The sequence below is a fragment of the Mugil cephalus genome, chromosome 11 (assembly GCF_022458985.1).
Source record: "Mugil cephalus isolate CIBA_MC_2020 chromosome 11, CIBA_Mcephalus_1.1, whole genome shotgun sequence".
NCBI lineage: Eukaryota > Metazoa > Chordata > Actinopteri > Mugiliformes > Mugilidae > Mugil > Mugil cephalus.
The window spans coordinates 7,962,091-7,978,166 of NC_061780.1; the positions used below are offsets into that span (position 1 = coordinate 7,962,091).

Below are 16,076 nucleotides of genomic sequence, written 5' to 3' on the forward strand. Positions count from 1 at the left end.
GTGCCAAAGCCTCTACTGTTCTTCTTTTTAATTATCAGTGTATCTGCTGTGTTTAATTACATCATGACACCCGGAAGTGACGTAAAGACGCGTTGAAAAAATAAAAGAGCGATAATTGTTATTGTTAGCTTGTTAGCTAGCAGGCGAACTCGAGAAATGGAGATATGACTGAGTAATAACGTCTTATTACATGTGCACGATTAAGTTATTACAAACGTAAAGTGGTATGTACCGATTCTTGCATATTGTGTTTGTAGAATAGAGAGTCATATTCATATTCTTCTGCAGTTTAACATCTGAGTGTAGAGAAAGAAGGGGATTGTTATTTTATATTGTAGCTGCATTTTTGCTAACAATACACGAGGCTGCTAATCTCGTTTGCCCGTGAACCCCGTACCAGGCCGCTACAAACTTATATTTTTCTAACAAGGCCGTTTTAACTGCTTCGGTTCATACTAATGTGTTAGTGAGTGGTGTAATAAAATTAGGCATGGTTTTCTGGCATAGAGCACTGCGTCCCACATTATTAGAGCTTGCTTGTGAACTCTACCTTTTTTTTAAAATTAATGTGAGCATTAGGTCTCTACAGTGCATCCGTGTGAAACATCCGTGCTCAGGTCACACGCCTGATGAGGTTTATTTAAAACCATAAACTAATTCAAACATTTGTCTGTGTTATGAGATGGAAGACGGAAACAGGAATGATGCTGCTTCCACATCCAAGAGCCACGCAGGTTCCCTCCACCTGCAGAGTAAGGTTTAAAATATGTAAATATGGTTGACCCGCTATTAGGTCAAGGACTGCAATTTATTAATGCATTTTTGTTTTTTGTTTTTCAGCTCCAAAAAATGAGGATGCCTATGAAATTGCCATCCCCTATGAGGAGAACAACTTTGAGCAGCAAGGATTCTTCAACCAGACTGATCAGAATTTTGATGGTGACTGTCAGGAGCAATATTTTAAGTCACATTATAGTGGCATAAAGTGGTGATTTCTAGTGATTTCTCAAATCGTGTTATTGGTTGTTTTCAGAATCGCCCTCATCTGCAGGCCCAGCTCCAGTCAACAGCTCATACATGGTGATCACCAACCTGCGGACCCAGCTACAGATCTCTCTGGAGAAAAACTCCTGGCTGCAGAAGAGAATTGAGGACTTGGAAGAGGAGAGGGACTTCCTTCGTTGCCAGCTTGACCGCTTCATCTTTTCCACCAAGAGCCACGGACAGGAGCAGAGTCAGAGTCAGTACAGTAACGGTGAGGACGAGGGACAAGTGTGGGTGAATTAACCTGTCCCGACGGTGTGACTCCTGGTTGTTAAGACACTTTGTGTAAAATAAATTCCTGCCTCTATTTTCTTCACTACAGGATATGAATCCAGACGATTTAACTGGAGAGCAAGAAGAGAGGAAGATCACCCTTCTGGTAAAAATATTATGCACTTAAAAACAATCAGTGTTAGATATAGTTTGTGCGACCTGTTCATGACTCGTGGGCTGAATTTAGTTTGTAAATTCTCAGTTATTATTTATGTTTTATTTTATTCGTAGAACAACAGAAGACAGACTCACAGCATTTCCCATCACGCCAGTTTATCCAGCGAAGGCCTGGTCCTGCAACTATGGTGCCTTCAAAAAACCATGTATCTAGTCAACTGACCAATCAGCTAGCCTCTATGAACGCTTTGTTCAGCTCCACACAATCCCAGGCCCTTCTGCAGGGCCACAACACCTCCAGTAGTGCAACCGGTGGCAGCAGTGGAAACAGCAGCAGTGCTGCAAGGTCATCCATGAATGAAATGAGTGGACATAGCAACGTAGGTCCAGGTAATACAAGCCATCAAGTTTTTCTACCACACTAATTAATTGAATGAAATCACAGTTTTATATGTGTCTCTTCTACCTGCTGTGTTTTTTGAGTAGATGATTTTTGTTTTTATTAGATTCCCTGTCGCTTCTAGGAGAATCTGATGAGTACCTGGAGCAGGATGGCTTCATCGAGGAGGAGGAAATGATATCAGGGGAAGATGTAATGTCAGATACTATTAATGGCAACAGACACCAGTTAAAGAGAAGGCGGGTTTTCAGAGCTCCAAGGGAGCGACAAAGAGGTGACGGACGGAAAAAGATCCTGACACAAAATCTCAGTATCACGGTTGTAGATATTCTCAAAACACGTCAGCAGCTAATTGTCCTGTGCATTTCTCTTCTCCAGTGAAAGACGCTGCTGGAGTACTGTTTCGCTACAAGAAGATTCTACTTACATACCAGCGTCTCAAAAATATGTCCAAAGCCTTCCAAATCCATGGCGTTGACCGCAACACGGTGGCTTCTACCACACCCATTGCTGAGCTGCTACTAGTAGCCCCAGAGAAGGTGGCAGAGGTGGGTGAGTTTGACCCATCCAAGGAGAAGCTGCTGGATTATGCCCGGCGCTGCTACACTGCCCTGGATGACGAGACACTGAGCAGAGTACAGGCCCTGAAGAAGAATAATCTGCTCCTACCCATCTCCTACAGATTCAGACACTGAACACCCCACAAGGGTGGGATGTGTCTCTAGAAAGCCATGGAGTGCGTGACTAAGTAAGAAATAAAAAAGCAGCTGTGTTTAGCTGCAGCAGGCTAAGCTACCCCTGAGTCAGAATCTTGAGATAAATGGAGTTATTTTACGGTCTCAGCTGTTTGTAGCCATGTAAACTGCAACTTTTCACATCCTACTGCCAACTCAGTACAGACGTGTTGGTTTATTCAAACCACAGTGGATGTTGAGGATTTGAGGTTGCCTGCTGCAGTCAAAAAGGGAAAAAACGTGGTTCTCATTGTCTGTATGACTGAGTTAGTGAATAAGATTCTGCCTTTATTATTACACTTTTTATAGAGAAGACTTCTTTATCCAGTACTAGAATCATTATAAACAACTCAGCTCATTTAAGCTTCAGTTTTTATTTGTCAGAGGCACACTTTTGTTTTCTATGCCCAACATTTGGATGAGCTTGAAGGCAGCGGTGCAGTCATTAAGTGTCTAAATCATTTTGGCGATTACCTAAATAATCTGCAGCAATTTAAATCACTTTATTTGTATGCAATTTTGACACAATCCCCAACGTATGGTAGCTTTCAATCACAGTGTTTGTGTATTTTGCAATAATGCTGCACTCTGTATATTTTATAGAATCATGTTTATATTATTCACTGTGCATTTGTTCAAGTATCTTTACATTCGTCACAATGTTGTCACCATTTCACTTGCCTTTATGGACTTTATGAGTTCCTTGCATGAAAGACACAACCAAGCTCTGTTTAACCGTCCCACTTCTCTGGGTTTAATGGAGGAGAGAACTTAAACTGACCATAGTAAAGACTAGTACAACATTACACTAAGAGGTCCAGTACATTTTTTAACGGACTATAGTTTTGGCAACTTCTGTTGTTGGTATAAAATCAGCCACAGAAATGTTGCTAATATTTAATGTGTTCACTTAATACAAATATGACCACAAGTTGGTCTTGACCACAGCAATAGTGCTGCATTAATGTGTTGTTCCATTAAGGGTTTTACAAAACCTTTTTGTAAATGACAAGCTCTAACTGACAGTAAATGTCTCTTCATATTCTTCTGCTGTGGAGGCTCTTGTAATGGTTGTGACAATAACACCTTTTGTAAAATATGGTTTGGAGCATTTACACTAAGTATTATTATACTGGTTATTTTAACACTATTATTTGTTATTTGTAAGTTTTGGTTCCTTGTGAAGAATTGTGGATGTTCAATACACAAACATTTTTACAGTGTGAGTTACAGCATCCACAAAAGTGACCACCTTGTTATCACAGAGGAACAATTATATTTTTCCAGTGCCCCACTACAGATGCATGTGAAAGGATCTCTTTGGTTTAAAAAGGCCATGACAAGGCCTTTAATTTTCAAAACAGAAGACATGTTCACTATATTATCCAGTAATGGGTGGCGTGTATACCAGTGAAGTGGAATAATAATATCTATTTAATAAAAGAGACAAGGTAACTGTAATGCTGTGACGCCAGGCTTAGTTTTTCACATCTCAAAAACATGTTATCCTTCAATGCTTTTTGAATGTCATCCTAAAGCGATAAGTGCTCCAATTTGAGCTACTTTACGTGTCTGATTGTTGGCATGGCTTAAAGGTCGGAAATGCAACTCCTAAGTAGATTTTAAAGATTTGCACCAGTGCAGTGTTTAATCATGTCTCACTTAAAATGCCTATTATTCACTGTACAGGATAATTCGAATTAGTTCATACAAGTGTAAGTTTATTAATCTGGGAAATCCAGCAGGGCTGTGCAATGAAAATCTTGGTTCATGATGATTCATAAACTGTACTGTTGAGATAAATGTAAATAAAACATTTGATTTCCTATACTTTGACTTCTAACCCCGTTTTGTCTCTTTAATCATTACCAGTGAGTCGGCCTAAGTATGGATAAATTTACATGCCTTGAGTGAGGAACTGAAAAAGAAAGAAGCGTTTCAGCTGCTACTTTGTTTAATTTTGTCCATTGATTTTATTTAGATAATGTATATGGTGATAAAGCAGTGCTCAACCGAGCAAAGTATGTACATGAAACATAAAACACACAATCACACAAAGACAATATGAAGAGGTAAAAAACTCTTTTTTGTAACATATTTTTGCTCTGATTAAAAATATCGCCACGCCAATACTCCTCGTAAGTAAAACGATGACTATGATTTTGTTTCTCTTAAAATAAATACAAGGTCAAATGTTTGTGCCGTGTGAGAAACAGGAACTGAACTGGGAATCTGATATCAGATTTGTAACAACAAACTATTTTTGATCGTGCATCGGAAAACAAACAGAATGTGCAGCTTCACTTTGGTTAAGCATGTCTCTGGACTGAAGAAAAGACTGAATGAATTGCCGTCTTCTATTCCACTCACAGGAAATCTGAGAGCCATCAACTTCCGGTGTCACGGGGTACCCGGAGACGGAGCGAAAAAGCGGGCATACCGAAATCTTTATTGTATTCTCTAGCCGTGGAGCATTTGAACGCGTGTACATTTGGCTTATAAAGACGACCAACTGCGCCTTGTGGCCCCGTGACCCCACGGGATTTGCAATCGGCGTGGAAAAAGGTCTCATTCATTACTCGTTGGTGCTCTCTAGCTAGCTAGCTAACGAGCCTCCACGCCAGGCCTGCTCCGCTAACATTAGCAGGCTAGCCACGCGAACACGTTTTCTTTCTCAATGATTTCGTCTGTTACGTTGTAAATCTTTACCGCGCCGTTGAGGTGTATACCGGTCGGCGATTTTTGTTAATTATTTTTAAATACGCCGCCGTTTGAAGCTAACGTAGTGGGGCTACACCACAGAAGCACTTGGTTTTAAAAGTGTTGCTCACTTTGTTGCTAGCTTAAGCTAGCCACCGTTGACCGAACAACGCATCCCCTGATAGCGTAAAGCCTTCAACTCAGAGATGTCGGACTTCGACGAGTTTGAAAGACAGCTTTCTGAAAACAAACAAGGTAAGTGAACAAGCTGCACATCGGCATGGGGAGGCGTTGCTGGTACTTTTTATCTGTATTGCCGCCATCAATTTAGCCATCGTGGATGTGTCTATTTACTGGAACGCCCAAAGCCCACCGTACCCGTAAACACAAGATGCGATGCAACTGCTGCTGCTCTTCTTTGTGTCGTGTTGGGACTGAATATAGCAAAATGGTACGATGTTGAAATGTTAAATGATGTAATGTTTATATTTTATGCGATGGTTGGAAGCTGCACTGAGTAAAGGTAACTCGCAGTGTTTCTTTAAAGCACGGGCCCGTCTATATCTTGGTTGCTCTGCTGCCAGGACCAGCTGACTGAATGATTTGAACCATTGGCTTTCATTCTTTGCAGCTGTTACGTAAATTGACTTTTTCCAGTGCTGTTTATCGTGGTCACCTACTTTCTGACACCCAGACAGTAACGCCACAAACAAAATTATTACTCTTATATCGTATTAAGCCATTTTAACCTTGTTTTATTTACATTTACACCAAATGCTCTGCTCTGCTTCTAGTTAGAGGACGACGCTTATAAACTTCTATAGGGTGGTGATTTTACAACACTGTGAAAACCTTGCACCTTATGCATGCGTTGTAGTTATTTGTAATGGATCTGAACTCCTTGAAGACAATTATTTTATGAGAGTCATTTGAGATGTAATCTGTGGTTATATTCCTCTAACAGGTAATGTATTACAATTATTTGCATATATGCTACAACTTAATAAATTACCTATTCCCGCAGCTGAGAGGGACAAAGAGAACCGCCACCACCGCCGGTCCTCCTCCCGCAGCCGTAGTAGAGAGAGGAAAAGGAGGAGCAGAGACAGGGATAGACGCAGCAGGGACCGCCGTGGGGACAGTAAGGAGCGGAGACACAGACGCAGGTTTGTAGCAATACACTGTCACACCTGGACCAGCAAGCTGCGGAAACCTTAACTAAGCATACCTCAGAGAAGGGATCGGACCATGTTACCCAACGGCAAAATGCACAGAGGAAGCAACATGTTGGTCCCAAATCTGTTTCAAATGCAAATGGTTTGTCATGCATGTATATGAGTCACACATAGGCTGGGACGTGTTCCAAGAGTGTGCATACATATACATTAACATTGGCCTTGGCATCTAGCCTACATCTACCATAGAGCGGAGTGGGTGCAGAATGTACGGTAAAAAAAAATTTTTTTTTTAAGATGAATGGAAAATGCAGTCCCCTGTCATTTGTCTTTTCAGAAGTTGATTTTCCCAATCCTACTAGATCAGCACCTTCCGGACAATAAAGCAGACCTACACAGCTCAAATTTATTGTCTGTAAAATGTAGTCATAGATCACATTGCTCCAGTCAGACTGTCTTTAGATGAACCACTGAGACTTATGAAATATAGAAATATGAATATCAATTCACTAGCTGGTTTGTTGTAATGTAGTCCTCTCATCTAATTTGTACATTCTCGTTCCCTAAAGCTGCTGTGATCACAGGTGATGGTGACACTGTAATAATTCTGCCTCAGGCTTTGTGAACACACAAAGAGACGACAGCTGCTGCCACTGCTCATGCATTCTCCATAGTTTGATGCAGAACATCAAGACTAAGCTATAAATGGGTTTATGAAGAATTTGTTATCCTTCCTTGAAAAAAAAAAAAAAACAAGTATAATTATTGTTTAATTTTAGATTCTGTGTTAAATGATGTCAGATGGATTTGAAACATGTCTGTGAAGGTTCTCAGTCATCCAAAAGGCGTTGAATAAAGGCAACTTTCAAGAAATCCTACAAGTCCAGTTGCCTTTATTCAATGACTTTTGGGTTTGAAACACGCTGACACTTGTGTCTGTGGTGGCGGTCTGGCAGTGAGCCTAGGGTGGCGTGTTTGATAAAAGTTCTTTAGATCTTTTGCTGTGGGAATATTTGCAATACAGGTTTATGTTTTTCCCCAATCAACCCCTGTGGTGGTGACAAACATCCCTGTTGTCACGGAACCTTTCTCACTTCTGAACTCATAATGCCTACAAATCGTTTTGGTCATCATTATAAATGTTGAGGGTGAATCAATATATACATATTTACATATATTTCATTCATTTTGATTGGAGGTCCCACATCTCTCCAGGTAGATACTTCCTGTTGTGACCTTGTAAACCTTGTCAAACTCTGCTTATAGACTCATGGTTGCTTGCCTGAATATTGCTCGGTGCTTAACGGTGCTAATTGAAAACCTGTTAATTTTTATTATGCAACGTGAGCAGCTGGTCAGAAGATGTAAAAATCCGACCCATCCACTTTGCAGCTGCAATTTGAGGATCTAATATTTCTGTATCATCAGGTGTACAGAAACAGTATTGCATGTCATCAGTGAGGCTCATGGAGTTAAACTTTTTCAGTAACATATATATCTCACTAGGTCTTCAGATAGATTTTTGTATTTAGTGATGCCCGTGGACATTTAGGTTCTCACTTTGTGCATCGAAAATGTTGGTTTATGTGATGATATATTTGAGAGAAATGTGAAACCCTTCCAATGTCATTTCAGCTCACCATCCAGCTTCCCCCAGGACAATGCTGGAAGGTAATACAGCAAACTAACACAAGCTGGTTTGTGCATTATTGCAACAACTGCAATTTAATGACCTACCTCTGATTCTGTGCACCACTACTCATTGTGTTAAAAAAAAAAAAAAACTGTCTGGATGGATGTTTTCTATCCCTTCTATTTTATTTACCATCAGCTTCTCAATGTTTTGATTAATACAGCCACCTCAACCGTCGCTGTATTCTGTAAAAATTTCTGAAAACACGACCCATCATCTGCTCCAGCACTTCTCTGCTGAGCTAATGAGAGATGTCTGTTACATTTGGATTGTTACTTTTTATTTCACCCACCGTGTGCTCCTCAAACAGCCGTTCTCCCCACCGTGAGAAGAAGAAGAAGGTGAAGAAGTACTGGGATGTCCCTCCACCTGGTTTCGAACACATCACTCCCATGCAGTACAAAGCCATGCAGGGTAACTTTTCATTCATTTTTTATATGTTCCCTTAATTTCATGTTGTGATTGCCTACATTTTGTCATGTCGTCATTAGACATATCTTAATTTATTGCAGTAGGTTTGGGATCGTGTGGTTGGATAAAAATATATGATGTTAACCACTTTGTGCCTGTGCTCCTCCAGCTGCAGGCCAGATCCCAGCCACAGCCCTTTTGCCAACCATGACTCCAGATGGGTTGGCTGTTACTCCCACCCCCGTACCTGTAGTGGGCAGCCAGATGACCCGACAGGCCCGCCGACTGTATGTGGGAAACATCCCCTTTGGTATCACAGAGGTGAGTAACGGGGCAGCATTTGGCTTGTATTTAATCCTTATGTAGAATATAATTCTACGCCATTGTCTGCATTCACTAAACTCCCACTTTGATCACTGTATTCTGTGTAGGAGTCAATGATGGACTTCTTCAATGCCCAGATGCGTTTGGGTGGTCTCACTCAGGCCCCTGGAAATCCCGTCCTGGCTGTGCAGATCAATCAGGACAAGAATTTTGCCTTCCTCGAGGTTAGATATTAACCATGCGACTGTGTTTCTTCTCCCTGGATGTATTCATGAGTCCTCGTCTGGAGATCCCGTTTGTAATTCGATCGCCTGTGAATTTGTTTGTTCGTAGTTCCGTTCAGTGGATGAAACAACACAGGCAATGGCCTTTGATGGCATCATCTTTCAAGGCCAGAGCCTCAAGATTCGCCGTCCTCACGATTACCAGCCCCTGCCCGGCATGAGCGAGAACCCCAGTGTCTATGTGCCTGGTACACAGACAATTAATGGTTTTTAACCTTCAGTACTTGTGGCATAATTCATAAGTAATCACTACATTATTACCTACATGTGGCCTGTGCATCTCTGGTCATTTTTTTTCTGTTATGTTTGTTCCTCTTGTAGGTGTGGTGTCCACAGTGGTGCCAGATTCAGCTCACAAGCTCTTCATTGGCGGCTTGCCCAACTATCTGAATGATGATCAGGTTAGTGTTTCTGCCTCCTAGCAAGGTTATATGTGATGTACCATGTGTACTGCACAACACGCTTGTATTTCCTTCTAAAACAGCTGTAATAATTTTTTTTTTTTTTGTAGTAATTCATGTTTGTATTTAACCACACTTTCAGTTATTGATAGAGAGAGCCCAACAGCGCTTCCTCTTCTCTTGATTCATACCCCACTTTACAAAATTGCGCACACAAAGTTAGTTTAATCATTAAAGTGGAAATTACCAGAGAAGAAGCATCATATTTCTTGAAGCTTGCACCAATGTAGCTCTGTCAGTAATGGCCACAATATACTTACAGCAGTGTTGTTCGCGTGATGAATATCGAGAGTCGGTGGGAATTTTTGGAAAAAAGCTGAACCGTCAGTGTCTCTTTTGTCTTAGGTGAAGGAGCTGTTGACGTCATTCGGCCCCCTGAAGGCCTTTAATCTGGTGAAGGACAGCGCCACAGGTCTATCCAAGGGATATGCCTTCTGTGAATATGTTGATGTCAACCTCAACGACCAGGTAAACTCTCCAACAGAACAGAATGTCATGTCTTTTGTTTCATTTTCTGGAAGTATATATTTTAAAGCTGGTTATCGTTGTAGGCTATTGCCGGACTGAATGGTATGCAGCTGGGAGACAAGAAGCTCCTGGTGCAGAGAGCCAGCGTGGGATCCAAGAACGCCACTCTGGTGAGTGTCCAGGGGCTGGACAGATGACAGCAGGGTGGTGGGAGGCTGGATGCTCTTTAAGAGTTTCTAAAGTAAATGAGGCCAAACATCTTTTCTTTTCACTTACGCGTACAGTTTAGTCGCAAGGTCAGATTTGGCAAAACACGTCAGATACTGACAATAAAAGTCAACCTTGCCGCTGTTGTGTGACTGCGTGGCTTGAGTAGTATGCTGAGCGCGGCATGAACATTCATCCAGTTTCAAACCCACCAGTCTGACATTTAAAAGTGCGTCTTCTCCCTTTGAGGAAGTAACAACACTGGTGCAGCTATTTTTGTCGTCTTCTTGAGGAATTGCGTAATACACAAAACACTCACCATAGTTTAATAAAAAACAGTTACACGTGTTGCAGCCAGAAAACACACCTGAATATAAAATCGGTTATTAAACGTTGTTTTAAATGTTTAAAGTAATTAATTAGTAATTTTATAATGTATTTAAGCAGTATTTAGGAGATTCTTAATTGTGGCTGTAGTGGGGAAAGCTCTTTATACTTCAGCACATGACACCTTTTAGCTTGTAGGCACTTAATCATATTGCAGATGTTGCACAGTTTACCACTCGTACTGGTCAGCTCTGACGTGAGATACAGTCTCAGCCCGGTCCTAACCTCCGTCTCTCCTTCCAGACAAGTATAAACCAGACCCCAGTGACGCTGCAGGTGCCAGGCCTGAACAGCTCTGTGACTCAGATGGGAGGCCTGCCCACTGAGGTGCTGTGTCTGATGAACATGGTGGCCCCCGAAGAGCTGCTGGATGATGAGGAATATGAGGAGATTGTGGAGGACGTCAGGGATGAGTGCAGCAAGTACGGCCAAGTCAAGAGCATTGAGATACCTCGACCTGTGGACGGCCTGGAAGTTCCTGGCACTGGCAAGGTAGGAACAGTTTCTATTTGATTCACTAGTCTATGAACATTATGAAAATGTGCTGGTGGCCGTACTAATTTCTGACTTTTCCGTTTACTCTTTAGATCTTCGTGGAGTTCACGTCAGTTTTTGACTCCCAGAAGGCCATGCAGGGGCTGACGGGAAGGAAGTTTGCCAACAGGGTGGTGGTGACCAAATACTGCGATCCAGACGCCTATCACCGCCGGGACTTCTGGTAGACGAGGCACGACACGGAAGAGGGGAGGGCGAGGGAGGGAGGGAGGGAGGGAGGGAGGGCGACGGTGCGTACTGCTCGTTTCCAAATCAGCCCCCGGAAAGATTTAGTAGAGCAACATTTCAGGTAGATCTGAGAGTATTAGCGGTCTGACAAATTGCTTTCCTGATTCATCATTTGAGATCTAAATGAATTGTCCAACAGTTACTTGGAATTGGAAAAAAAGTCAAGAATGGCTAATGTTTCTATTCAGTCTCTAACAGAGGGGGCTAGGTTTGGTGCTAGTGGTGTAGCCGGGGAGGTGGGGAAGTTTTTGAGAATTGTGTGTAATAATAGGTTCGGGGTGGGGTCAACAATTTTTATACTTTGTGAGACAGTGATGTCATTTTTGGGTGGGAGGGGGTGCCACACTTTAACGTTTGTATTTAAATGGAGGTAGCCTGTTTTAAGTACATTAGGAAGGAGTTGCTGTCGGGAACTTACTGGAAGAATCTGATTCTGAAGAGGGGGAAAAACAAGAGTGAGTATTAGTGAAAGGGAGACGTGGGGAAGATGGAGGGCATTTTCGTTTGACCACCTAATGTAGATATACAGTAGCTGTAACATCCACTTCAGTTTTTGCCACCGTCACTAGAAAAAGGAGACTCCTCATTTTTTTTCTGTTTGGACTCACGTTCCTTCATTGTCATCAGACTGCTGCCCCCCCTCCCCAGAGTGTTTGTTAGAGACTGTTGTCTGATTGGACTCTATCTGAATGTCCACTGTAATTGTTCTGATACTGTCTGTAGCTTCACTGATTTGAGCTGTAATATCGCCCTGCGTTCAGGCCGTAGAATAACACGAACGGCAACAAAAGAACATTTTCGAGTTGTCTTTCTCTTTTCTGTCATTTTTTTTCCCACGTCCATCTTTTGTAAAGAGCTTCTTTTTTTTTTCTTTTTTTTTTCAAACGTGTCTCAGCAGTTCAGCCCTGATTCAATTAAAGAGGAAATCAAGAAAGATTGGGAGAGGAAAACGGATTGGCATTTTAATATCTCTTCCTTACCAACAAGCCTTAATGTTATTACGTGTCGACTCACTAAGACAAGAATTTGGCTTGCCCCTCGGTCACCGATGTCTGTATCTTCATTTATATCTTGTACTTTAGCTCGTTGTCATTTTTTTCTTCCATCCCAGATTTCACATGTAAAATGTATTGGACCCGGTTGTTTTTTTTTTTTTTTTTCTGTGAAACGTCTCACCTCTTTGACAAGACCAAATAAAGACGTGACTAATACCCACGACTCATGTTGTGCTGCAGAATAAGACCACCCAGTCGCTTTTGTGGTGAACTTTCAGCCTGTTTGTTTAAAAAATATCTGGTTAACTTAATAGGCCTGGCCACACCGAAGAAATAAAACCAAACAATACGAAGATTTTCTGTTGAACTGCTTTCACTAAATCTCAGAGGTTAGCTACTGGGATGTTAAAAACTGTCCTCTCGTACTCAGAGAAAAGCTGCTTTTCTCTCATCTCCCTCACCTTCTGCCCTTTGCTCTCAGAGGACCACACGTTCACACTGTATGTGCTTGAGACTATGCTTTCATTTGATACTTTGGATAGCTTAAGACAAGCTGAAGAGAAAATGGGTCAGTGATAAGTTTTCAGATGTACCTTCTGAAAATCTTGCTTTTTCAGTGTCAGTGTCAGTTGTTTTTGTTTTTTTCTCTCTGGAAAAAAAAAATGTGATTTCATAAATGATTTAAAACCTAAACCCCACATCTAGTTTATAAAAGCTGAACTGGTCTTGCATTTGTCCAATTTGTTTTCAAATGTTGATTAAAAGCTGAATTTACATGATTTCGTTCTCTTGTGCTTCCTCTCTCTCTCACACACACCTGCGTCCACTCCAGGAGATGGAGTAGCCTGGAGTCACAGACAATCAGCTGATGGCATAATTTATAAAGCCATGTAGTTAGTAGCATTGTCCAAACGATGGAGCCATTTCACAGCCACAAAAGAAGCTCTTTATGTAACATTACAAATTATGCATAATATGTTTTCCTACAATTTATTTTGCTACAACCAAATGAGAATAAAGTTTTACTTTTATTCATAAGGTACAATTTGTGCCTTTAAAATCATTTGAAAGACATTTGACACTTATTGTCATATTGCGTATTGATACACTGTCCATCTCCAGAGGGACATGAGGTTGCACAGATTCATGAACCATGTTTTTTTGTATGCTTCATTTAAAATCTTCAAGAGCAAATACAAATTTAGGTGTTTGTTTTTTTTTTTCAGTCTGCACGCCACGTTTCATTTTTAGGGTTTTAACCAGTGGGCAAATGATTAATAGGACGCAGGCTTGGTCAGCAGCAGTGTTTAACATGAAGGCTGCATTAACCTGTTCCGCGGGGTGCTCGTGTAAAACCATTACAAGAAAGCAACAGCGCCCTGACATGCAATAACGTCCTGTGTCAGCTCTATACTGCCCGTCTCCATCTGCATCGCTGCACCCCACTGCACAAAACCCAGCAGCAGGGCCTCTGATGCGGCGCTCTGTGCCCTGTTGTTCCCTGAGGACGTGCATAAAAAAACAGCAGCTCTCTCGCGCAGCTGAAGCCACATCCACCGAAGGAAGCACGTAATACTGACCCTGCCTCTCTCATAGATCGGGACGCTCAGGATGCCTATCATGAGAGCTATTAAATGTGATTAGCGGCCCTCCCCGGCCCTGATGCTGCAGTGAACGCTGCAAATGCATCATCTCCCTCTAGTGGTGGATTTGAGCCTCTGGCGACAGTCATTGTCATTCTGGGCAGAGCCTCTCCATTGATCTTCATTCAGAAAGATAGAACACTGCAGCAGTGGGAGAGTGCAACGCAGGAGTAGGATGGATGCAGCACTCCGTGTACTCTTGTATTAACAGGACGTTAAACAATGTAAGAAATCTTGGGAAAGAGAACTGGAACTTAAATCACACAAACACTGATAGAAACAGATCACGTTAAAAGGGCCTTTTCGCAAAAGACATTTTAGGTGCAAAGCGAATGAATGATGTCTGGGTTGCCTTTAGCTGCTCCAGATTAAGAGTTGTGATATTGTTTATACTGCCTCTGTCTGCTATGACTTATGTACTGGGACATTTGAACAGAGTGCATCAGTTACTGGTAAATAGCCAAAGCCAAAATGTATATTCTGGGCAGTGTTTTCCAGGTGTGAAGAATCTAATATGCAGGTAGTTTGCATTTTGATGTCGTATGTCAATCTCCAGACAAACACTAGATGGATAATGAAGCTTCAAACAGATCATCTTTGCACATGTAAAAGATGATATTTCCCAAACTTCGGTCAATACATAAAGGAAAAGGGGTTCAAAGTCATTTGTGTGGATGGTCCATCTATAATTTCCCCTGCATGTCCACGTCAATGTCCATGTGCTCACTTCATCAAGTGTTGGCCCGAGCTCTAAGTATAACCTACTTTCCAAACTGTTATTCTTTAAAAGACATTTCTTCTGCGCACGTAACACGTGAGTAGTCCACAATGATTATGTTTTTTTCTAAAATATCGTACAACTTTAGACACTACAGACTTTATGACAGCTGGTATATCAGCTAAAAATGAGCTCTTGATGGACATAGAACCAATCTCTTGAAACGTGCCCTTTTCCTTGATATGGAAAAGTGATAGAGAGTCTCTTGAATAGTAGGCTACTTGTTAAGCCATCAGTGAATCAGATTCTGTATGTATTTGAGTCTATGATTGTATGTAATAAAGTAATTTGAGTTCTACTAGTTTACTTTGTCGTTACATCAAATTATTTTTTTAAACCGTATAAATACAGATGAAAGAATATACAAACTCGAGGAGTTTGTAAGCCGAGTAATATTGTCATTTTGACCACAGCATAATGTAATACAATGCACCGACATTTAGTTACATGGACATCATAGTTTATTTAGTTTGTGATGTTTTTCTCACTCCCTGTGTGTCTGATGTCATAGGACAGTTGGATCAGGACGGTGTACCTCTGTAAATATCTAAATCTCTTTACATACAGGTCCCAAATTCTTATCATTTCCTTTTTAACAGATGAAATATTACCTAACAGCCGGGCAGTCAAACAGAAAGAAATATTGTCTTCACCAGGGACTATTTTCAGCCATGGATTTGCTGCTTTAGTTCGTAAATATACAGCACATTACATGGTAATAAAGTGACATGTTGCTTAGCTAACATCTAAGAAAGAAGTGGATGCAGCTTTATTATGCACCAGTGTACACTTGGATGCATACGTACATGAGCTGTACATGTGTGCAGCTCAGTTCAAGCATAAATCAGCCCCCGCTGACAGGGACACTTGTGTGGAAACAAGATTGTTCACATCCGCACAAGAGGTTATTGATGGCCTCCGACTGTCTGCGGACAGTTTCTATCCATCTCGTATGATGGAGGGACAGTGATGGTAATAGTGATAGTAATTAGTGGCAAAGTCACTTTAGAGAATGGACTCACACACAGTATGTGCTTTAAAAAAAAAGACAGCTGTCCTCCACAAGAGTCAATTTATCACGGATGTTTTGCGTTGGACATTTTTCCCTCCTTGTGGAAGTCCATCTGCAAAACAGGCCCAAGCTTCATCTGCAGTCTGCGGAAAAATGAACAGGTTTTGACTGTTGAGGACATTGCAGG

General features: G+C 41.4%; 2 protein-coding genes across 7 annotated transcripts; both read left to right on the forward strand.

Moving 5' to 3' along the window:
* Nucleotides 1-94: 94 nt before the first annotated feature.
* Nucleotides 95-4,398, forward strand: ccdc106a (coiled-coil domain containing 106a). Of its 3 annotated transcripts, none has more exons than XM_047598558.1 (8): nt 95-224; nt 683-752; nt 841-939; nt 1,034-1,255; nt 1,367-1,423; nt 1,549-1,824; nt 1,941-2,108; nt 2,213-4,398. In XM_047598558.1, exons 2-8 carry the CDS (start codon nt 683-685, stop codon nt 2,527-2,529), a joined length of 1,209 nt encoding a protein of 402 aa, XP_047454514.1. In that variant the 5' UTR covers nt 95-224; the 3' UTR covers nt 2,530-4,398. The 3 variants fall into 3 exon arrangements, with proteins under 3 accessions (XP_047454514.1, XP_047454517.1, XP_047454516.1); XM_047598561.1 differs by having other exon boundaries at nt 1,959-2,108; XM_047598560.1 differs by having other exon boundaries at nt 100-224; nt 1,034-1,240.
* Nucleotides 4,399-4,941: 543 nt separating this feature from the next.
* u2af2a (U2 small nuclear RNA auxiliary factor 2a) lies at nt 4,942-13,235 on the forward strand. Of its 4 annotated transcripts, none has more exons than XM_047598467.1 (12): nt 4,942-5,523; nt 6,293-6,434; nt 8,079-8,114; nt 8,447-8,550; nt 8,717-8,868; nt 8,979-9,095; nt 9,205-9,361; nt 9,477-9,556; nt 9,962-10,084; nt 10,168-10,254; nt 10,922-11,170; nt 11,266-13,235. In XM_047598467.1, exons 1-12 carry the CDS (start codon nt 5,475-5,477, stop codon nt 11,398-11,400), a joined length of 1,431 nt encoding a protein of 476 aa, XP_047454423.1. In that variant the 5' UTR covers nt 4,942-5,474; the 3' UTR covers nt 11,401-13,235. The 4 variants fall into 4 exon arrangements, with proteins under 4 accessions (XP_047454423.1, XP_047454425.1, XP_047454426.1 ...); XM_047598468.1 differs by having other exon boundaries at nt 4,943-5,523; nt 9,205-9,343; XM_047598469.1 differs by lacking the exon at nt 8,079-8,114.
* Nucleotides 13,236-16,076: the final 2,841 nt, after the last annotated feature.

Excerpts from the sequence above, each read along its gene's own strand:
- u2af2a (XM_047598467.1), top strand. The coding sequence starts at position 5,475 with ATGTCGGACTTCGACGAGTTTGAAAGACAGCTTTCTGAAAACAAACAA. Across the intron at positions 8,869-8,978 it reads TCCCCTTTGGTATCACAGAG|GAGTCAATGATGGACTTCTT; the intron begins GTGAGTAACGGG and ends TATTCTGTGTAG. Across the intron at positions 9,096-9,204 it reads AGAATTTTGCCTTCCTCGAG|TTCCGTTCAGTGGATGAAAC; the intron begins GTTAGATATTAA and ends GTTTGTTCGTAG.
- ccdc106a (XM_047598558.1), top strand. The coding sequence starts at position 683 with ATGGAAGACGGAAACAGGAATGATGCTGCTTCCACATCCAAGAGCCAC. Across the intron at positions 940-1,033 it reads GACTGATCAGAATTTTGATG|AATCGCCCTCATCTGCAGGC; the intron begins GTGACTGTCAGG and ends GGTTGTTTTCAG. Across the intron at positions 1,256-1,366 it reads TCAGAGTCAGTACAGTAACG|GATATGAATCCAGACGATTT; the intron begins GTGAGGACGAGG and ends TCTTCACTACAG.